Genomic DNA, 24,021 nt, shown 5'->3' on the forward strand with positions numbered 1-24,021 from the left:
GGAAAAGACACCACAGATACTGCCCTCCCCCCAATAAAAGTGAATTGCTCAGAAAGTCCTTCATGGCAACACATTCTTTTTACCTTTATGTACTTGTTTTTACCACCTGAGGCGCAAACACTGGTCCCTACATCCTCCGGAAGACATGCACAGCCGTCTTTAATGGTGCTGGACTGCCAGTCCAGTTCTCCCTTCATTAAACCACAACATTTGTTCTGCAACAGAGGAGAATGAGCAAAGAGACAGTGAGAGGTTACTTCAATGTGGAATTTGCCACAATGCTGAACATCTTAGCGGTGTTAATTTTAAAGTAACTGCAAACAAACTGAAGAAAGAGGCATATAAATACAGGAAACATGAGGGGAAGGGGTACCAAGCAGATGTGGTACACATGCAGTAAATAAATAATAAAGCTGAAGATGAGGGGAGCAGACAAAATAGATTGGTTGGTGGGAAGGAAAAGGGAGAGGACATTAGAGCTGGTAGAAGGACAGAAATGGAGGATAGGACAACAAAGAAGGCTGGTTTGAGTCCCCATTGTGGAGAAAGGTGAAGTAAATTAATAATTTGACTGCAACTCACTGTGTGGCTGCTAGTTTGCCTAGGCCTGCTCTCTTTCAAACAGAAAGAACACCAGTTAGTTAAAGCACAATGGCATAATGAAGGTTTCTTCCTAATGTATCAGTTAAGAGGAAAGGAAGAGGAGGACAGGTGGTGGTTTTGATATTCCACTTTTCTCTACCTTAAAGCCACAAAATAGCTTACAATCTCCTTCCCTACCTCTCCTGCAAGAGACACCCTGGGGAGGGGCTGGCCCAAAGTCACTCAACAGGCTTCATGTGGAGGAATGGGGAATCAAACCTGGGTCTCCATATTAGAGTCTGCTGCTCTTAACCACTACACCATGCTGGCTCCAGTTTCACTCACTTCATTAGAAAGTGGAATTGCAAGGTTTAGGGCACCACAAAAATGGGAAGTTAAACGGTCACCCAAGGTGAACCAAACCAGATGTTTAACCCACACACTTGTTTAAGGAGCTTTCAAACACACACACTTTCCACAGGTGCTTTTAAATCTAGGAATCTCTAAGATTCTTAACAAGAAAACAGTGACATATTTATAATCTTTCTCCCATTGCAAGAATTTTCATTAATATTTGTACAGCTCTCACTGATGCCTTGTGGAAAGCTAAGTGAAGCCATGGCTTACTTTAACTGTTGTTAGTTTGTGAACCAGAGATTTTGCCCATAAAGACTTCAGGCAGATGCCAAATACTAAGGATAATTAAAGGACCAACTTTATTTCATTCTAAATCCGAATAAGGATCTGTGGAGTCCAAGGACACAAAGCTAGGGAGTGCAGCCAGGTCTGTGCATCCCTAGCTTCCCACCCTCAGGTGCCCCACATGTTTTTACCCTACATGTAAAAAACAGCAGGTCATGCTTTCTACTATGATTTGAAAATCGCCATTGATTACTAAAATACTTAGATCCTACTTTCCTGGGAGTAAGCCCCACTGAATAAACTGAGAATTACTTTGAAGTAGACCTGATTAGCATTGCTCCTGAAATGTCCTTGCATCTCTAGAGCAGGCATCCCATCATGACCTCTCCAGGGTCCATAGGGTAGAGGGCCAATGGAAAAGTAACAGGCAGGCCACCCTACATGGAATGTAAAACACACTTGAAATAAGTAGCTTTTGTTTACCTCTTTCTCAAACTCACGAAACTGAACCTGAAATGCTGAATCTGTTTTCAGCAGCTCCACCTTCTGCTGGACGGTGCTGTTTATGGCACGTTCAACCTGGAAGGCAACACACTGCCAGTCAGTACATTTGATATCCATTCCACAGAATGGGGCCGGAATGAGCAGAGAATACAGTACCTCTGGCTTATACACTGCTCCCAATATGCCCGCTACGACCTGGAGAAGAAGGATCAGGAGTAGTCCAATGAAAAACTGACAAGAGAGAAAAAAGAGCATCAGTTAATCATCTGGGGGATGGGCAAGGGCAGGGGTAGTCAACCTGTGGTCCTCCAGATGTCCATGGACTACAGTTCCCACGAGCCCCTGCCAGCATTTGCTGGCAGGGGGCTCATGTGAATTGTAGTCCATGAACATCTGGAGGACCACAGGTTGACTACCCCTGGGCAAGGGGATGATTATTTCTGTTTAACTTGACTACAGCCTTTTAAGGTTGGGATACAAACTGAAATTTGAAAAGAAAGAGTTTGCAAAAAAAGAGTTTGGATGCAAGTATGGCAGGGCTCTGAATCCAGTAAGAGAGGGAATTGGGAAAGAGGCAGCTTCTCATGAAAGGTGACAAGAATCTATTTCTTAACCATCTGCCTTCTAGGCAGCTATAAAGGTACAAGAGTGCCATATACTTCTGTATCCAGGGCCTCTAGCTAGAGCTGAAGAAGCATGTACTAATAAATCAGTTGTTGGGTCAGAGTGTCTCTAATAGCCTTCTATAAATTTTGCAAGAGCTATAATTCACAGAAGCAGCAATTCTACTACATGACAATGGCCACTTGGTTTCACAAAAACCCAGCTAACATTTTTATTTAGTTAGTTATTGACTTCTACCTCACCGGTCCCCAAGAAGGCTCAGGGCAGCTTAGCCCATCCTTCACCTGGAGAGCTAAAGGAAGCAGAAACCCTTCCTTCTTCCATTTTGTTTTCATAACAACTCTTGCAAGACAGGTTAGTCCAAAAGAGCATCTGGTCCATGGTCATCTTGCAAACTTCCTAGCCAAGTAAAGACTTGAATCCAGGAAACTCCAGCTCTTCTCCGCCACTGTAACCACTGCACACCGGCTATATTATGTACTGTTCTCCATTCAATAGGATAATACATTGCTTCCCTCCAGAGCTAGTCTGAAGACCAGTAAATGGGGCATAGGAACAACAACCTTATCCTAAAGCTACTTCCCAGCACTGGTATTCAGAGGTTTACTACTACTGTGATTCTAGGGCCCTGAGCAGAATGCGAGCCTCCCTACTGTCTCTCACCATCCTCCTGCCATGGTCAAACAAAGAGCAGTCCTTGTGAACTTAGGCAGATTTTATAAACTCAGGCAGATTGTGAGTGGGTGGGCAGGAAAGGATGTGCCAGCATTTCTCTTGTGGCCCTTCCTTGCATACCCAGGGAATTGCTGATCGCCACTGTGGGATGGTAGGTGAATTTCCTACAGGCCAGGCTGGATTCTGGAGATTTGGTCGTGGGGGGGGGGGATCAATTGGGCATAAAACTGGGGTCACTGTGGGCGGGCAGGTAGTTGTGAATTCCTAAATTGTGCAGGGAGTTGGACGAGATACGACCTTGGAGTTTCCTTTCAGCTCTATGATTCTATGGTTCTGATAATCTGGGTGAGGTGGGTTGAAACCATGGCCACAAGCTAGCTGCACAAGCCCAAACAAAGCAGGCTCAAATGGCTGTTACTGCAGGGAGCTCCTGAGCCACAGACAGGATGGGTACAAGAGGCAGAAGCCTGATCTCCCCCTCCCCATTACTGCGGTAGGTGGTTGGAACCTGCCAGTATGGGACCTGGGGCAGCTACCTTTGTTTTCCATTAGCCAAGATCACCTCTGCATCCACTGGCAGTGAATTCTGCAGTTCACTCGAGTAAATGTGGGGCTGTATGTGCTGTGGTTGGGCTTGGGTTGGAAGAGAGGGAAGGTTTTTAGAGGGTTGCTGGTTATAGGATTGTATTTTTGAAATTGTATTTTATATGGTTTTAAACTTTGTAAACCACCACAAGCTGGCAGGGTCCAGAAGTGGTAGTCAATAAATCTAATTATAAAATAAATAAATTATAAATAAATATTTGCTTTTATCCATCCTCAGTACACCAAAGCACAAGTAAGACTAGGTTCATTAAAATAATAATGTATGAATGGAAAATTAATTCTACTGGGAGAAACAAGTATGTGTGTACAAGTCAATTTAGTTTCAGACAAAACAAGGCCTTGACCTACCCAATGCCGCCCATTGATGGGTGGAGTAGCAGGCACCAAAAGAAGAGGCACAAAGAAGTGACATGCTGGCTGGCATGTTGCAGACACCCTAATGCAGGGTGTGCGGGGCGAGGCAATGAGGTGGGAAATAAATAGCACTACATGCACTAGCCTGGCCTCATTTACCGCTTGGAGCTGCAAATGATGGAAGGCTTTCCCTCCCTCCTACATGTTCAAAGTTTTCTACTGTTATGTATTTGGGTTATATTATTCAATGTGATTTATGTCACAGCTTGCGGGAGGGCATAGGGGAGCCTGAGTTTTGTGGCCCAACTCCCAGGTTGGGACCTCCAAAGAGGTGGCTGGGTGTGAAGGACCTGACCCTCTGTGGAAGAGACTCGGGGTTCATGCAGCCTGAGATTGGACCAATGGAGGTGTCCGCTTCTTGCAATACCTTGGGTGGGGTACTTCCCAGGTAAGGATCCTAGTGGCCAAGGAACCTCAACTCCCAGCTGGGAGAAGGGGAGGGATTCCTGGTACGGTCACTAGGAAATGCAGGCATGGGTGTGGTCAGCTGACCACAGAACAGGCTCTCCCCTATGTCCAACCAACACTCCAGGTTTTTATAATAAAACTGTGGCCAGTTATGCCAACTTGAAGAAGGTTTCCAGCATCTTCATTGGGGCCAGTAATGCCTTCCTGCCTGTCAATGTGGCCCCTGGGAAGTATGGTTGTTTCCAGCCCTCTTTCCCCCATGTGGCATAGTAATGGCGGTGGAGCAACAGCAGCACTCCCGAGGCACTGCTGGTGTGTCAAAGTCTTCAGGCGGAGGGGCGGCGGGAAGGCAGTCCATTCCTCAGGGCCTGCATTGTGAACAATCCTTGCGGCCGTACAGTGGCGTGCCATGCGCTAGGCAGAGACTTACCTGGCGCTGCAGACGCGGTACTCCACGTGCGCAACACAAAGGCAGCTGGCAACGCGGAGGTGGCAGGCTCGGCTCGAGCGGCTGTAGCGGGAAGGGCAAAAGAGGGACTGCCCCTTGTTGCCAGCATTGTTTCAACGTGGTGGGGCCCCACCGGGCAGGCACCTCCAGAGGTGGCAGTTGCCCCTCGGTCAGTGGTAGCAGGCAGGTTGGGGACGTCCAAGAGGGCCATGGCGGAGGTCTCGCTCCCTGGGTGGGGCGGCTTAAAGGCCGGTCCCACAGGACAGCAACCTGCTGAGCCAACGCGGGGGGAATGGTGGTAGGTGGAGAAGCGCCCTCCTCAGTGGGCAGGGACCTTCTGGCCACGAGGCTGGCTGATTGGCTGGGGCTTGGCTCCAGGGATTGGTCCACTATTCGTGGATGTGGGGGCTGCAGGGGCTGGCCCAATACAGATGTACCCAGCTATGCTGAGCGCGTCCGGATTGGCTCACTGTAGCGTGGCCCAGACAGCACCCGGACAGCAGGCTGCTGACCCAGACAGGACTGTCCAGGTGGCTGTTTGGCAAATATATAGAGGAACTGTGGTAAGGATATGATGTTCGGTGTTTCCCATAATGTTCCATGTAAACTGCCCGGGGTTGTGTGGAAAGGACGGTATAAAAATCTAAGAAAATAAATAAATACATTTCACACAGCCCAGGGCAATCCATGGTCTGTTCATTTTTAGAGGTGATTTCCCTTCAATGTGCATTGAGGCCTCCCTGCACCGGTCTGTTCCCATGTGACCCTCAGTATTCTCTGCCCACCAAATTTGTTTTTAATTTGGAGGAGTACAGGCAATGCTCTTCTGCATAGAAATACCATAATACATTTTCACAAAAAACACCCTACACTTATTTGCTGATATTTCTCACAATCCCCTACCTCGCCATAAAAGGCAGATTGAGCTATGGGTGATTTTCTTCTGTTATTATTATTATAATAGCAAATTTTAGTAACAAATCATTAGTCAGTCCTTGAGCAGCTGGAGCTGTGATTTCTAAGACTCAGCACGGGTTTCTCAAGAACAAATCATGTCAGACCAACTTTATCTCTTTTTTTGAGAAAATGACTACCTTGCTAGATCAGGGGAATGCCGTGGACATAGTTTATCTGGATTTCAGTAAAGCATTTGATGAGTTTCCACATGATATTTTTCTTGACAAGTTGGTAAAATGCAGTATGGATCCTAATTCTGTCAGGTGGATCGATAACTGGTTGACAGATCGTACGCAAAGGGTACTTGTTAATGGTTCAGCATCCTCTGGGAGAAGAGTGACAAGTGGAGTTCCCCAGGGATCTGTCCTGGGGCCTGTGTAGTTCAACATATTGAGGGTTTAGAGGGGATACTTATTAAATTTGCAGATGATACTAAACTGGGAGGGGTAGCAAACACAACCGAAGACAGAATCAGAATACAGGATGATCTTGATAAACTTGAGAAGTGGGCTAAACTGAATAAAATGAAGTTCAATAGGGACAAATGTAAAGTTCTGCATTTACGTAGGAAAAACCAAATACACCAATATAGGATGGGGGAGACTTGTCTTGGCAGTAGCATGTGCAAAAAGGATCTAGGAGTCTTAGTAGACCATACATTGAACATGAGTCAACACTGTGACTCAGTCACTCAGTGTGACTCAGTATGACATGAGTCAACAGTGTGACTCAAAGGCAAATGGGATTTTGGGCTGAATCAAGTGGAGTATCATGTACAGATCACGGGAGGTGATGGTACCACTGTACTCTGCTCTGGTTCAGCCTCACTTGGAGTACTGTGTTCAGTTTGGGGCACCCCAGTTGAAGAGGGATGTAGAGAAACTGGAGCATGTCCAGAGGAGGGCAACAAAGATGGTGAGGGGTTTGGAGACCAAGACGTATGAAGAAAAGTTGAGGGAGCTTGATCTGTTTAGCCTGGAGAGGTGACAACTAAAAGAGGATTTGATAACCATCTTCAAATATTTAAAAGGCTGCCATATAGAGTAGCGATCCCCAACCTGTGGGCCGCCGACCACATGTGGTCCATCGACTAATTGGAGGTGGGCCACGAAGGATGCCTTCTCTCCCCCCCCCCGGCCCTTTACTTCATCCCCCCGGCCCTTTACAACACACTTCGGGTGTCATTGTCTCCCATCACTCCCAGATGGGACTATCTCGTTGCAGAGAAACAAGCTCAGGGTTCCCATTGATTTGTCATTGTCATGAGTTAAAATTTCCATGAAAATAAAATGTTCCTTATGTTCATTGTTGTGGCATGTCTGTATCTTATTTTGAAGGGATGTTTAAACATAACCATAGCGATCAGAGAGCGTTAGGGCAGTGGTTGAGAGTAGAGTAAACTACCCCCCCCCCCCACCAGGCCTCAGTAAAATTGTCAAGCATTGAGTGGTCCCCGGTGATAAAAAGGTTGGGAACCACTGATTTAGAGGATGGAGCAGAGTTGTTCTCTCTTGCCCAAGAGGGACAGACCAGAACCAATGGTATGAAATTAATGCAAAAGAAATTCTGTCTAATCAGGAAGAAGTTCCTGACAGTTAGACCGGTTTCTCAGTGGAACAGGCTTCCTCGGGAGATGGTAGGTTCATTGGAAATTTTTAAACAGAGGCTGGGTAGCCATCTGACGGAGAGGCTGATTCTGTGAAGGCATAAAGGGGTGGCAGGTTACAGTCGATGAGCCATAGGGTTGTGAGTGTCCTGCATAGTGAAGGGGGCTGGACTAGATGACCCATGAGGACCCTTCCAACTCTATTATTCTATGATTCTATGATTTAAAAAAGAATGAGTAAGGCTGGATTGAAATAATGAAATACTTTAAACAACTTTTTAAAAATCTCTTTATGGAGTCTCTGGGGATCCCCTGGCCACTGTCTAAAAGGTAATCAACAATCTTCTGTTGTGCTAATTACTGCCAGGGACTGCCTTCTGCACTCAACAAAGAAAGATCTTAACTTGACTCCTGCAATTGTGCTTTTCTCCCTACACATGCACACACATCACTGTTCCTGCAGTTAGTGGTCTGCTCAGGAAATAACAATTTTTAACAATTTAAAATAAAGCAGATTTGTGTCTGTGGAAAGAACGGCCTGTTAATAGTCTGTGCACAAATACAGGATGACATCATGTAGAAACATGAAAAGAAATACATCAGTTATGTGGCTGAAATGTGGAAAATCTTTGGTGTGGAAGCAGTCCTGGTTGTACTCAAAGGGTGTCAAGAATCACTTACACATGTGCACCGCTCTGTTCATGCATTCATCAGTGGAGAAAAGAATGTGTATGCCGTGTGTGTGTGTGTGTGTGTGTGTGTGTGTGTGTGTGTGTGTGTGTGTGTAGGGGGGTCATGGTTGCTGGCACCATCTTTGCTTTTCAGATGTTCCATTTTTCACAGAGCCTATACTATATGTAAACACATGCAGGATTCCATACATGTCGTCTGGATAAATAGGAGATACAGGTTGGACCTCAAAGAGCCTGCATGTCTTCATGTATATGTGTTTAGAGCTTTGTGCCAGGAAGATCCTTGAACATGTGGTAGTCAGAAATGGACTGAGAGGATGCAATGCTGATCTCACCTCTCCTCCCATTCTTTTTTCTCTCTAGATGATGCTCCAATAAAGTCACCATGGCTATTAATTTCAGTCATCGCCTCTCTCTCCTGCAAGCGCCCTGCACATTGAAGCAAGGCGTTGTCATTGCTAGATGGTGAGTAAATCATTCCATAGGCTTTGCACTTTCTCCTATCCAAGTTGTCATGAAAAAAATCCAGGCAAAAAATCCAAACTTTCCCCTAATTTGGGCCAATTGCAACCATGGACTGTATCTGGGTTCTGCAGATACTTGCCTCTTTTTGTTTGTGCTTGGTCTGCAAAAAAATAGGGGAGGGACACTCATCCCGATTTGGTGCTTAACAGGATAAGGTTAAGAGTACCCTTGGCACATATTAACATTAATTGACAAACTGTTTACATTCTTACATTTTGGCAACTTATAAAAGAACAGCTATAAAAGTACGTAAATGGTTTATAAGATGACTCAGGGCAATCGCCTTTCTGAAATTCATCGTCAGGAACCTTAGAATGAAACCATTTGTCTCCCATGCTTGCTGTTAATCAAATTTGGCCCTTGAGCTTGCTTCACAAGATTGACTCAGGCTTTAATGTCAGATATAGGGTATGATAGGAGAGTTACTGGCTGTGAGCTAACCAGGAGATTGGATGAACTTGAAAGTAGACATTTATTTCCTCTAAAAGAATGAACTGTGCTCAGTTTTGGACCAAATACATGATTAGCAAATTTTCACAACACCACATAAGGAAGTTCTTCTGAACAACCCAGGGAAGCTAATAATAATTCAAGGTGGGAACCAAACTCTTTTGCAAGCAGTGGCACAAAGGGCAGCTTTTCAACAGAGCACTCAGGACGGAACAGATACATGGAGCAGAACCCATTATATCGGCATTTAAGGTATTCTAGTATAAACATATTTGAACACTTTACAAATAGTTTGTAATAATAATACCAGATCAGATGCAAGGTTCTAGTGTTAACCTTAAAGGCCATTCACAATCTGAGTTCAGTGTACCTGAGGGACTGTCTTTCACCCTATGTCCCCCACAGTGTCTGCACTCTGTGGGTCCAAATAACCTTTTCGGCCCTGTCTGGTAGAATGAGATTCCAGAGGAGCTAAGGGCCTTGCCAGAGCTGTTATAGTTCCACAGGGCCTGCAAGATGGAGCTCTTCTGCCAGGCTTTTGCTTGAAGCCAGATTGACAGAAGATCTTGCCCCTTCTCTGTGCCCCCCCCCAATAGTCATCACTTCTAGAGATTATTGGAGGGTGGGAAGATGAGAATTCGGCTATGACTGTTAGGTATGGGTTTGTAGGGCTTTTAAACTTTTATTATTTGATTGTTATTAGCCACTGTGATCTGCTGGCTGGAAGTGGTGGTATAAAAGTGCAATTAATAAATAATACATAAATAATAAACAGTGTAAATATTTTCAACATGGAAACTGTACCAGTAGAAGCATGCACTGGCTTTCCTTCATGGCACCGCAGCAACCCAGAAAACCAAGCACCATGATGATGGAGCCCACAGCAATGAGGAGATAAACGCCAGAAAACATGCTGTCATCTATTTGCAATTCCTGGGAAGACAGAGAAGTCGTGTCTCATATGCACCTCAAACAGCTGGAGCACACAGACAGGATTAATTTTGTCCTCATTTTAATTTTATTTAAACCTTTCCTTCTCTCTTGGCTCAAGGTGGGGTAGAATGAAAGCAATGGCTTTCTGCAGATAAAATCTAACCCTTACGCACACACAACATCATGAGTTATGCCTTGCCAGCTTCCAGATAGGGACTGGAGTTCTCCCAGAATCACAACTGGTCTCCAGAGATCAGTTTCCCTAAAGAAAATGGCTGCTTTGGAAGCTGAACTCTATCACATCATATCCTGGCAAGTCCTCTCCCACTCCTCAAACGCCTCCTTCCCCAGGTACCACCTCTAAATCTCCAGGAATTTCTCCAAGAAATTTCCAAGTGGGAGTTAGCAACCCTACTTTATGCAACAACTTAGGACAAGACATTGTACAATGCAGTGTTTACTATCAATCATTCAGCGTTATCCACAGGGCCCACTTGGAGCAGTGGCACTCCACCAAAAATTTGAGCAATCTCATAGAAAGTGGAGTTCCATGAGTGTTCAGAGCCCAAACAGGGCAAAAGATTATATCTAAAACAGGTGATTGGCTGGTACCTGTGCCTGTGCTGGTGGAGCAGCAGCAGCTCTTGCCACCCTAATGGTACAGCTGGTCTTTGGAAGGAGATCAGGTTATGGGCTGGCTCTAGACACAAAAGTGGAATTCTTTGATCTCTGTCCACCTATTTAAGCACATAGCAGGATTTTTTTCAGTGTTTAAAGTCCCATACACACAGATTTGTGTAAGCCACACTGAACTCCTAAGGTACCCTATATACTCACGTATAAGCCTGGTTTTTCAACACCTTTATTCACACTGAAAAAGCCCTCGGCTTATATGCATGTATATATGGTAATTGAAATAAAAGCCTGCTCCAGCCAGCCAATCGTTGCTCTGGCAGCTTGTAGGACATCAGCGGTTTGACTGAGGGACTCTGGTCATTTTTTCCCTTTTGCCTTCACTTCTTTCTCTTCTTAATCACTTCTTCTAAACTACTATTTTGATTTCTGTGGGTGAAAAGCGGGGTACAAAACCCAGCAGCTATTCATCCTCTTGACATTTCTGGATTTGTTGGGAGGGAGGCTGGATGGGAGAGCCTGTGATGATGGAGCGAGCATGGATTAAGTGCTTAGGCCACCCTTTATATTCACCAGTAGCTGCTGCATTTTCCACCCTCGGCTTATATGCGAGCCAATAAGTTTGCCCAGATTTTGTGGTAAAATTAGGTGCCTCGGCTTATATGCTCCCAATAAATATACAAACAATCAATCCTTTATTTGTATCATCTTTAGAAAATGAAACTGCTTGGGGGGCACCCAAGTTTCTCAAGCTATCAAATAATGTTTATCATTAAAGCATCAAAAGCTCATAGTTTCATAACACTTCAGGATACTATTAACAGTTGCTATCACCCACCAGCTTTGATCCTGATTGAAAAACACATTATTTCTATATTAAAACAAACATTAGTGACAAGAAAACAAATGTAATGTGTGGCTGTCAGTTACAAGCAGCATCTGAGTCAAAGGAGCCTAGAGCAGCTCCCAGACTCAGTGGACAAATGCTGACAGTGCAGGTGCACCGTGGACATATAAACTCAACATACTACCTGGTTTTCGCTGAAAAAGGAGTCCTATTTTAATTCAGGGCAAGGGTGTCTTCTCCCAAATTTAAACAGTAGTATTATTGGCAGAGTAAAATCATATTATGAGCTCTTAATTTTTTTAATTTATGGCATGATGAAATAAAATCAGTTTCCTAGAAAGTACAATGAATTTGGGGAAGCTGAGCAACAGAGCCAAACATATTTTGAAAAAAATGACAATGAAGGAAGAAGGTTAATAATAGGGGGTAGGGAATATACTTACTTCCTGAGCAGATTTGCTTACACGCATCCATATAGAGACTCCCAGAATAATACAGCCACACACCTTGTCAGGGAAACAAAGTAATCAGCAATCACTTATAGCAGATTTCCCATTATTTGTATTAAGATTATTTGCATGGGTTTATAAACCTGTATATAGTTACCTTCACAAATCACAGCACAGATTATTCCCAAGCTTATGTCTCTCATCTGGGCCCTGTACCAGTCTATAAACTGTGGCAGGTGTCCTTCAATCCTAAAGGGATTGCTTCTTCTTTCCCTTGTATTATGACACAGAAATATCTATATTCTAAGAAAGGAGCCACAATATATACTCCTACAATCCTCTTGAAATCAATTTTCACACTTGAACTCTGACATTTCCATCTTAAACTTAATTTTCTTCCTCCTCCTGATATCACAACCCACCAGAACTAGTTTCAGCAAAGGACCATTAAGCCAGAGGAATTGCACAGTATGCTTCATACAATTGTATATGTTCAGTAATAATAGGCAAGTTAAGCACTCTACCAAGACCCTGGAGACGAGTACTTAATTCAGCTTTTAAGGGTTGCTAGCAAACTTTTTTGCTCCTGGCTGATCTATAAGAATCCAGGTTGATACATAGTCAAAGTCTACTACCAGTTTTGTTCTTAGGTTTTTTTCCCCATATCAAAGAAGAGACACGCCACCCCCACAATGTTGTCCATCAGAAATAAGAAACATGAACACTGGATAAAATGATAGCTAAGTTGTGCTGTTTGCTTTACAAAAAAAAGTTACCCTAAAATCTGGCCTTACGTAATTGGAATTCTAGGATAAAGTAAATGAATTTGGTTGCCCTCCCCTACTTGGTGAATAGTTCAAAAGTGAATTTGTTTTGACAGAAAACCATTCCAGTGTCCTTCCCTCCTGATCCCCACCTCTAGTCACTGTGCAGGGCATATGCAAACCTTATCAGTTTCAGTTTCAATTTATAGATTTAGAGTTTAGGGCCAGGGAAGCAAAAGGCACTGGCAGTTAGTCAAGTTGCTCCTGTGTTACCCATTGGAGCCCCACCCTTTCAGTCAGCCTGGTCTGCAGCATGAGAGGGAAGGCCCAGAGCTGGACAGAGGGAACGGCTGGTTTCCCTGCCAATATGTGATGGACCCAACCAGGGGAAAATTGCATATTAGAATTTCCCTTTCATATTATACAAGGGGGGACCTGCAAAAAACTTGCAGAGAACGAACACTCCCCCCAACCTTGTTTCCTCCCCTCTCCTCCTACTTCTGTGTCTCTCACTCTTCCCCTTCCTGCTATCCTTCCTTTTACTCTTTTCCACATGACAGTCAGTTTCTCTGCCTCCTACTCCATCACACTCTCTTCCTTGCCCCCTAGCCCATCTCTCTCCCTCTCCCTCTCTCTCTCTCTCTCTCTCTCTCTCTCTTTAGGCTCCCATCTCATCTCAGCTCAGCTCATCTCTCTCTCTCTCTCTCTCTCTCTCTCTCTCTCTCTGCCCCTGAATTCTCTTTATCTCTCTACCTTCCCACTGTCTCTTTCTATTGGCCTCCCACCCACACAGAAACTTCCCTCCCCCCTTCCTTGCCAGCACCCCTGCAGCAGCTCCAGGTGAGCTGTCAAGCTTTCCTTCCTCACCCCTCACAGCTCTCAGTGGCTCACTTATGGCTGCTCCATGTGGGCCCACTGAGGCTTACCCCTGCTGCCCTTAGCAGCTCCCAAGAATTGCTCTGGGCAGGCCCACCTGGGTCTTTGTGGCTCACCTGGAACTGCTCCTGGTGGGCTCACTGCAACCCCGCCCCCTACGGCTTTCTGCTTTGCTTTTTGCCTAAGGTGACCAAATTTTAACATTGGTAAAGTGAGACAACATTGACTTTGGGGTGAGGGTTCTTGTTTAAAAATTTGGTCTATATGGAGCAACAAAAATTTTCATAGAATCCATAGAATGCAAAAATAATATTGCAATATATATATTTTTTAATTTCAACATATGTACAATTTGCCAGGTACCCCCAGATGTCCCTCCAAAAGTGGGACAATCTGGTCACCTTATTTTTGTCACACACTGCCCAGTTTCAGCAGCTTGCCTGAATGGCTCCAGGTAGGCCAGGCCAAGGGGTGACTCCCAGGCTCCTCTACCACTGCTGCAGCCACCTCCACTGTCAGGACTTTATTGGAGGGATTTAATCCTCCCCAAATGTTTTTGGTTCTTCTTTACTTTTCAGATTTTTCTACAAATCTAGGGAGCTGCCTAAATTTGCATAAAAGTCTTCTTGTGGCAAATGGGTGTACTATCTGCAGATTTAGATATCTGCAAATAGGTGGCACACTTGGGAATTAGATGTACAGATTATAAAGGGTTTGTCAAGCTGTTAGATATTGTTTAAAACTCTTTCCCCTGAATCAGTCTGGTCCGTAGTGGGCAAGAGAAGGAAAGCCTGGAGCTGAACTGAGCCAATTGCTAATTTCTTTGCAGGCCCAAGCATAGAAGGGAAGCATCCAGAGCAGCAGTAGCAGCAAGGGCCACAGAAAAGCATATGCAGCCCTGCACTTTCTCGTTTCCTTGTGTTACTGGGCAGTGTTTGTTAGGATTTATTTTTATTTTATTTATTTTGGTTTCAGTTTAAATGACCGCCCCTCCCAGCAAAGTTGGCTCAGGTTGGTTTGCAATATTTTACATTAATACTAATTTAAAGCCATTAAAAACACAATTAAAACAGTTATAGATCTTTCCTTCAGTTTCACTTCTCCCATTCCAGGGGGGAGAGTTCCTGTAGGAGGGGGCCCATTCCAATGTTGTTAGTCAGTCATTCATTGTCCCCAATCAAATGCCTGGTGGAAGAACTCTGTTTTGCAGGCCCTTCTGAAGAACACTGAATATCCTTACAAATGTTGCTATCTACAGACCATTATGATTAAATTCAGTTTTACCTCTAGTTTCACAGTTGTTGGGTTTATGAGAAGTGTTTTGTTACCTTGAAACCTATAACTTGAATTTTCATCCTCTTTTGAAACAGTTCCACCTTCACTGTCAAGCCACAAGGGCGCTGTCATTTATTGATCTGAATGCCTCCCCCAACTCTCCAACTGGAAAAGAAGCGTATAGCCAGTTTCCGCTGGGTTTCACCTGCCATATTTCCCATCCTATAAAAACCTATAACTGCTATTTCAATGCCTCCATATTAATAATAATAATAATATAATGTAAATATAATCAGATTTTTCTTCACATTATCAACTAGCAGTTGATGGATATGTACATTGGCGGGAAGCAGGAAGGCAGGTGCTCAGTAATGGTTATTTGTTGATAAGTAAAAGTTATTCTGCACCCGCTCAAAGGCATGCATTACTTCATGCAGGCAATTTACAAAATGGTACCTTGCAATCAATCATTAAAATAGGGTTGCCAGAACCATCCTGACAACTGGCAGGAAATGGACAGGACTTACCAGGAGAGGGAGGGAGACTCAAGAAATATTGCCGGCAATGTGGCTACATTACTTTTGGAATGCTTTACACTTTGACATCATGGTGATGTGCTGGTATTTGGCCAAAAAAACTCTATGGTAAAAATAGATTTTACCATATAGTTTTTGACCAAATACCAGAGCATCACTCAGATGTTGTCATCATGAAGATGCCACTTTCTGTGCATGCTGGACGTGATGTCACTGACAATGTCATCTGAATGGGCCAAACTGAATAAAATGAAATTCAACAGGGACAATGTAAAGTTCTGCACTTAGGAAAAACCAAATACACCAGTATAGGATGGGGGAGACTTGTCTTGGCAGGGGAGCCAGTAGATTACGAATTCCCAAGGCGTGGGTTTTTTTAGTGCTATGCCATTGCACTGGCGTAATGCTAGTTTTTTTTTCTGTGCGGAATGGCCTTGAGTGTCCTGCATAGTGCAGGGAGTTGGACTAGATGACCCAGGAGGTACCTTTTTTTTACTGTGCGGAATGGCCTTGAGTGTCCTGCATAGTGCAGGGAGTTGGACTAGATGACCCAGGAGGTACCTTCCAACTCTATTATTCTATGACTAGAAAGAAAGCCCATTTTATGGCTGAATAAAATGGGTGCTAGGGGTGAGGGCAAGTGGGCAGGAATGAAGAGGAGGCCAGGGCTACTGGGTGAAGGCCGAACAGGCCGCCATAGGGGAAGAAGTAGGGCGACGCGGAGTCCAGGAGAGAAGGCAGGTAGCGGGGTAAGTCCCGGGTCGCGGGGCATGCTCGGTGTGTGGGGCTTAGTCAGGGAGTTGTGGGTGCAGGGAAGAGTAGGGTTTTGGTGGGGTGGGGAGGCGCGGCTGCTTGTAGTTGGTTTGGCGGGGCGAGGAGGCGTGGCCGTTTCACAGGGCGGCATACCTGGATCAATGGTGCAGGCAGCTCTGGTGGCAGCAGGCCGAATGCGGCTCCGGGAAGTCCGAGCTCCGGCCGGGCAGGGTGGCTGGTCGTGGGGGCCTGGCGCGTGGCGGGAGTGGCTGGCAGGAGCATTGTGTGTCATGGTAGGCGCGGCAGCTGCAGGCGGGGTGGTCGGCGGCGCCATGGAGTGGTGAGTCGGCGGGGGATAGCGGGGCGGGCCGTTCCCGGGCGCTCGGCCCAGCAGCAATGCATCAGTTTGGTGGGCGTGGGGAGCCATTTTATGGCAGCTGGCAGACTGCAGCCGAATTGGGAGGGGGAGGGATCGGGAGGCGCAAAGCACCTCCCGTGTCGTCAGGCCGGTGGTAGAAGGCGACCAGGGATGTTGCCTCCACGGCAATGGCGACGTTCCCCGGGGTGGGAAAGGAGCAGGGACGCCGCGTCTTCAACGCGGCGTCTCTGCTCCTTCCTGAAGATGGAGTGGCTGCACTGGAGGACGTCGCCACGGGCTGTCTGCACAATCTGAGAGGTGAGTCCCCGGCCGGCCAGGCTTGACCCTGGATGGACACTCGGAGGGCCCAATCAGGAGGCGCTTCCGCCTCCTGATTGGGTCCTCCAAGTTTTTATCCTGGACAAGGCCCACCCTAACTCCTCTCCAAAAGCCCTTACTCCTTTATTTAATCTGCTCCGCAGGAGCAGATTAAAGATTCTGTGATCTAGAGCCTTCCTGTTTCTCATGCTAAGTTCCCCCCCTACCAGCCAGCTGATTGGCAGCAAGAGAAGAGCTTAGCAGTGGGGGACTCCCATCTCCACCAAGGACTGGCAAACCTATATTAAAACCAGATTCCAGGCAAAGTGTAAATGGGCATTTATTCTTCTGCTGCTGCTCTTCCTTCCATCCCATGGCCACACCTACTCCAGAGGAAAGTGTCATGGTGAAAGAGAGATGGCAACCCCAAAAATGTGTATAACTAAATCCTATACTGTGTTTCTGTCCAATGTTCTCATTTGTTACTGTGAACATTTAAAAGAACAGTTACAAATAAGAAAGCAGACAAAAGGTGATGAAGCAGAGCAAATGGGGATGAATTGTGTCCAGAAGGGGTAAACTGACTCAGCAGCAGTTGGCTTGCACCTCCTCCTCCTCCTCACATTTTTTCTTGTATCCCTGCAACAAAAAGAGCTAGAGACTTTGTTTTAAAGGATGAAAGCAGGGGATTCAGAGGTGGAGCATGACACATTTTAGGGAGGCCTTTAGCCTGCAGGCTTTCTGTGACCAATTTGTTTTCAAAGTAAACAAAAACATAAAGGCAGTTGAATGATACATTAACACAGCAGTCGAATATCACAAGTGGGCTATTTGAGCTCTTTTCAAACATCATAAGTATACATGCCAGGAGCACATAATATCCACAATGCTCTAAAACACACACATTTAATTTGATTATGGCATCACACATGCTTTCAACGTTGTTACATGTTAGGCAATATCCAGGATGTTCTGTAGCATGGACTGAAGCAGAAAAAATGTATGGAACTTAGGATAAAATAGTGACTGTGCTTCACTCTGCTTATTGGGAGCATTACATGATAACATATGAAATGTGGCATGAGAAAAAGACTACGGAGAGGCAAGTATAGTATTAAGGGACAAGCCTAAAAGGATTACAAGCTAATGGCAAGGCTTGTTGGAAATGGGCAGGGAGGGAAACAACATGAAAGTACCCACAGTCCCTAGAAATCCATCAGACACACTGATGTGGCTCATTGAGTCCTTGGAGGCCTGCAAAACAGAACTCTTCTGCAGGGCATTTGGTTGAGGCCAGGCTATAGGAGCCCCCCCCCCCTTTCCCTTGTAACACCCCAGATAGCTCAAATGTGGGAATGGAAATCTGCTGACTGCTGTTCTGCAATAGTTTTAAGTAATTTAATTGTATTGTTTATTGTATTACTGGTTTTAAATTGTACACTTTCCCGAGATGGCTGTGTCGAGAGGGGCGGTTCTATAAATTTAATAAATCAGCTCAAAACCCACAGCGGGCTAGGAGACAGGGCATAAATTTTAGACTACTCCACATTCTTCTTAGCAATTATAGTGCCAAATTATTTGCTGAGAATGGCAAACACTGCTGGATGTATTCCTAACACTTTCGCCCATACAAGACACATAATTTCCTTGATCCAGAGAAAGCAGTGCATATATTACAGAAGCCTATCAGCTGAATCAGAGATCAAGCACACCGATTATTTCTAAGCATAGCATGTCTGAAAACTACTGGGATTTAAATCCATTTAGTCACAGTGGTGTTAAATCCCAAGTGCTTTAAAAGCACTCTTGAAGTCATGGCCTTCCAGCCCAATCTTCTTACCCTTTAACATAAGTTATAGATGCAGCTTTTGACTTCTTTCCTTCCCCTCCCAAACTAGATTTACTGTGAGACTTACCCAAAAAAGAAAGTTGAAGATGAACATGGAGTACTTCATACAACTGCTCACACCCGCCATTTTCTTTTTAAATCGAACAACACAAGGATGGTCAAAAGAAAGTAAAAGTTCTCAAAGAATTCCTGCTGCCAGCTCTTAAACCTTTTTAGGCCACTTCCTTCACTGCAACAACAGAAAAGGAAGTAGTGAGAGAGAATAAACGAATATTAGACCATGCATATCCTGTAGATAAATATTAACCAGGCTGGTTTCAAAAAGTACTGGCTAACGTTATCTCTGACATGCTCTTTGCAATGCACTGAAGCAATATGTTTCCCAGCCACGATATTATGTGTCCACACCCTAAAAGTAAGCATATGCATAGAATGAGATGAAGTGAAGGTGAGGAAACAAGAATGCATAATTTCAATGGAAGGACTAAAATAAGAGAATGCACAGCTATTCCTCGCATTAATATTGGTGCTGTTCCCCTGTTTCCTAATACCTCAGCCAAGGGATATATGGTATCTATTTCTGCCAGAAGGATGCAAGTGGCTACTGTCATTGTTACTGTTTTAAGGTTTTCTGACTGTTCTCAGCCACCTTGGTATTCAGCATCCCAGGGAAGAATACAAGAGAGCTTACCTCACTTTGATCATTCCTTTTCCGGGGGACTCTCTGTATACATAAAAGGAGTAAAATGTGTGTTGTTAGTTGCTTAATTTATAAACACACACACCTCTATGCATTTATATCTATAATCACTGATACTTAAGTTGTATTTCAAAATATTGAAGAAATTCAATCAGACTGCATAAGACCTTCAACAGAAATGCAATAGGGTCAGGATTACAGAGTTAAAAAATAGAAGGGCTGAGTGTATTTTCATATCCCACTTTTTACAACTCAAAGGAGTCTTAAAGCAGCTTACAGTCACACAAAAGGCACCTTGTAAAGTCTGTGAGCCTGAGAAAACTCTGAGATAACTGTGACTAATCCAAGGTCACCCAATGCATGTGGAGGAGTGGAGAATCAATTCTGGTTCTCAAGATTAGAGGCTGCTCCTCTTAACACTTCACCAAGCTTTGACTATATAGATAAAACTAGGGTTGCGCGGTTCTGATTCGGAAACAGCCAAATCGGCTGAATTGAATGTCCGAATTGATTCGGACGTTTCTGAATCAAAAACGCTCCCAATCGGACCATAGCTGCCTTTTAAATGGCTGAATCGAAGAGATTCGGCCAAATCATGGCCAAATTGAATCGATTCTGCTGAATCGGCAAGCCATTGGCCAGCCTCCTGGCTGCTTGCTTTTTTGTTTGTTTATTTTTTTACTTTCCCGTGGGCTAGGGGAGAAGGAGTGTAAGTTGCACCCTTGAAACTTCTTGGTGAGCCCAGGGAGGATCTTCCCTAACTCCCCTGCTAGTTTCAAGATTGCACCAAGGGGTTCAATCCTAGGGGCTCCTACAAAGAGGATACCCCTATCCGCTCTTTGGATATAATGGAGAGACGGATTCTTTAGTTTCGGACCCTCCCTGAGCTCCCCTGCAAGTTTCAAGAAGATTGGACCAAGGGGTCCCATCCTAGGGGCTCCCAAAAGGGTGACACCATTTCCCATAGACTTTAAAGGTGGGAAAAAATAATTTCAGCAGCTTAATTGCCAATTTCCTGGTTAAATTCCAATCTTCTTGAAACTTGCAGGGGAACTTTCAGGAAGTTTCAGGAAGATTGCACCAGGGGGTCCCATCCTAGGGGCTCCCAAAGACCATTCCCCATAGAAGTCTATGCGGAAATATGTTCAAACCAAAGAATCCATCTCCCCATTATATCCAAAGGAGCGGATAGGGGTATCCTCTTTGGGAGCCCCTAGGATTGAACCCCTTGGTCCAATCTTCTTGAAACTTGCAGAGGAGTCAGGGAAGACATTCCCTGAGCTCCCAAAGAAGACCAGGGGTTCAACTTACACCCCCTTCCCCCCCAGCCCCCCTGAAAGGTGGGGGAAGGATTTCCAATGCAAGTCAATGGCTCCATTGACTTGCATTGGCTCCGAATTGATTCGGACGGCTCCAAATAGATTTATATTGATCCGAATCGGCCCGATTCATATACGAAACGGTCCGAAACAGGCCCCCTTGCACAAGCCTAGTACAAACAAAACACTGTCTAAAGCATGATATACCAGGATTCTTGGAAGTTTGAGACCTAGCACCTGCTTGGATGATCCTTGCCCTTCCTGCTTGCTAAATCTTCTGGGGGGGTGCACTGGCAGACTGGCTACAGGAATCATTAAGTGCCTCCTTGAAATAGGGGGTGAATGGAACAGACAGTGAAATGTCCACTCAAAAATTTTTTTTTGCTAGATAGGAAATTTGAATCACTGCCATCTAATCTCCAATATACCATTTTTGAGCAGGCCAGCTCTGGGGCCCGAGGCCCGCGGCCCAGAGCAGGAGCAGCATGCTGGCTGCCAGCAGCAGTGGCGACACATCTCCCGATGGTAAGGATTCTCCTGAGGCCACTGAGCCCAGCCCCTGCCGCCGCTCTTCGTGGAGACTGTGTGAAAGCCCCTGCAGGGCACCCGGGGAGGCAGCGGCAGTGATGCCTTTGCTGGTGCCAAGGGCCTCCACGACAGATGGGCCCCAGGGCGGGCCAGGGGCCTGCTCTGCCGAGGGCCATGTTCTCAGCCGCAACTCTCCCCTTGCCACCTGCCATCAACCAGCAGCAGCAGCCGCAGCATGCCCGGTAACTTCTGGCTGTGGGGCAGTGGTTCCTCTCCTACACGAAGGTGCAGCCCATCCTCCAGTGGCAGTGCTCAGTGCTCTGCACTGCGTGACTGATGGGGGGGCTTTCCCTTGCCCCGTGAGGGCCTCTCACCATGACACAGATGCGGCAACAGCCCTTTGCGGCCCAAGGAGTGGATCTCCAGGTGCCAGCACCACCAGGGGGGTTTCCCTTCCCCCTTGGCCCGTGAAGGCCTCCTTTGAGAGCCAAGGGAGAGCTCTCTAGCTGCCATGAGCAGTGGGGCCAGGGAAATTTCCGTTGTCCCTTGGCTTGTCAGGGCCTTTCGCCGCGTTGCAGACGTATCAACAAGCTTTCACTGGACAAGGGACCACTCTCCTGATGGCATGGCCAGTGGTGGCAGGGGGCCTTGCCCCTTGCCCCACTAATGCTGCGCTGAGACAGTCACCACCCAGTCAGGCCTTTCCCCCTTGCCCTTTTCCTTACCCCTTCTCCCCTTTCAAAGCCCATTTTTTTAATGGGCTTTGATGTTAGTTCCCTTATAAAAAAATTCCCCTTTGACTGTTCCATTTTTCTAACTCAGCCTTACTCAACATTTTTGCTGTTGAGAAACCCCTGAAACATTCTGCAAGCTTTAAGAAACCCCAGAAGTGGCACAATCATGCAGAATATGGTTGGGAAGCATAGTCATGTACATGACCTCTAAAGGATTCTTTCCTTCCCACCCCCTCTAGGTACATCATTGGCCATCTTGGGAGGGGTGGTGGGTTGATATGACCCATATCACCCAATAAGTGTTTAAGAAATTGTTTAAAATACAGAAGAATATCAGGAAACCACTCCAGGGCCATCAAGAAACTCCTGGGTTTCACAAATCCCTGGCTGAGAAAGCCTGTTTGTCCGGGCGAGGATGGAGAGTTAGGGACCAACAGATACGAACGCGGGGAGGGAGGCTGTAGAGAGGCGCCCAGACTTCAAACCTGGAATGAGGACGCTAAGCGCAAGGGACTTATAGCAGCCAAACCGGTCCTCGCGTTGAGTGCCCGGCCAGCCTGGGAAGGGGGCGGAGGAAAAGGGAGTTGTGATCAGTGGCACCTCCCTACTCGCTCACCCCGAGGAAGGGCCCGCCCGAGAAGTCGCCGGCGCTGGAACCTAGAAAGAAACGCTTACCTGAAAGTCGAAAGTAACTTCCGGACGCCGACGAGCGACTAGGACGGAAGGGCGGCGGCGGCAAGACGGGTTATGTAGGGGGGCGGGGTCCAAGGCGGGAAATATAAGGTGTGGAATACACCGGGGGGTGGTTGGTGTGGATGAGAGAAAAGGTCGTTGCGAGTGTACGGGGAGGAGAGAATAAAAGACGGTGTTTGGAAAATCCAGCAGACTTTGTGATTCTTGGGCGGAAGAAGAGGGGACGCCACGGCTGAGAAGGGTGAACCTCGCGGAGGGGCCGGGAAAAGCCCCACACTGTTCTAACCCCTTTATAAAAAATGTCCTGTCAAATACTTCTGTTTTCCCATCATGCAAAAAGAAAGAAGCATAGTGGCTTCCCTGCTCATCTTTAGCAGGCCATTCTACAAAGCAGGATCAATAAGAGCGAACACACATATGAGAGAGAGAGCCAGTTTGGTGTAGTGGTTAGGAGTGCGGACTTCTAATCTGGCATGCCGGGTTCGATTCTGCACTCCCCCACATGCAACCAGCTGGGTGACCTTGGGCTCGTCACGGCACTGATAAAACTGTTCTGACCGAGCAGTGATATCAGGGCTCTCTCAGCCTCACCCACCCCACAGGGTGTCTGTTGTGGGGAGAGGAATGGGAAGGCGACTGTAAGCCGCTTTGAGCCTCCTTCGGGTAGGGAAAAGCGGCATATAAGAACCAACTCTTCTTCTTCTTCTTCTGAGCAGTTGTTGTGTCTGCCTCTTTGCAGAGAAGCACCCACAGAAGGCGCTGCTCAGATGAGCACTGCTGTTACAGGAAGAGAGAGTTTTGCAGGTACATTTGAACATAAGCTGAGGCTGTTTTTAGAACCACTGTTTTGGTTTGATAAAGTCTAAAAAGTACATTGCCTTGAAATCCAGATGTGATTGTATTGGATTGATTACCATTCCTGCTTAAATTTTATTTTTTTCAAAAAATGACTGTAGATGCATGCTTCCACAATAAATCACGACTTAACTTACTTGGACACACTTCTGAATATGGCTGTGTATATTCCAAGAAACCTATGAATTCAACATACTTATTCCATGGGTCCTAAATTCATTATTTCTATTCAGTTTTGGGGGTAAAAGTACTCTAAAATAATTAGGAAATGAAATGTATAATAAATGCGTGCAAAATGGCTAGACTTATATTAAAGCACAATCTTGGTATTTTTAAAAAAAAAAACATGACTATACGGAGAGGTAATCTGCATGTTCAAAATCTGAAAACGTTTTCCAGTACTGAGCTTTTTTACCTAGATTACTCATTTCCTTTGTCTATTATATACACCATCAGTCAGAGAGAAGA

General features: G+C 45.7%; 1 protein-coding gene across 1 annotated transcript in view; it reads right to left on the reverse strand.

Moving 5' to 3' along the window:
* Positions 1 to 24,021, reverse strand: part of TSPAN8 (tetraspanin 8) — a 55,291-nt gene that overhangs the window by 5,111 nt on the left and 26,159 nt on the right. Inside the window, exons 2-8 of the mRNA XM_077338819.1 lie at positions 19,416 to 19,448; positions 18,792 to 18,953; positions 11,990 to 12,052; positions 9,938 to 10,066; positions 1,885 to 1,959; positions 1,708 to 1,803; positions 84 to 215 (exon numbers count right to left, since the gene is read on the reverse strand). Of these exons, the coding sequence (XP_077194934.1) occupies positions 84 to 215; positions 1,708 to 1,803; positions 1,885 to 1,959; positions 9,938 to 10,066; positions 11,990 to 12,052; positions 18,792 to 18,851 (555 nt within the window). The 5' untranslated portion in view covers positions 18,852 to 18,953; positions 19,416 to 19,448. The remainder of the gene's footprint in view (positions 1 to 83; positions 216 to 1,707; positions 1,804 to 1,884; positions 1,960 to 9,937; positions 10,067 to 11,989; positions 12,053 to 18,791; positions 18,954 to 19,415; positions 19,449 to 24,021) is intronic.

This window comes from Paroedura picta, chromosome 5 (assembly GCF_049243985.1).
Source record: "Paroedura picta isolate Pp20150507F chromosome 5, Ppicta_v3.0, whole genome shotgun sequence".
Taxonomy (NCBI): Eukaryota; Metazoa; Chordata; class Lepidosauria; order Squamata; family Gekkonidae; genus Paroedura; species Paroedura picta.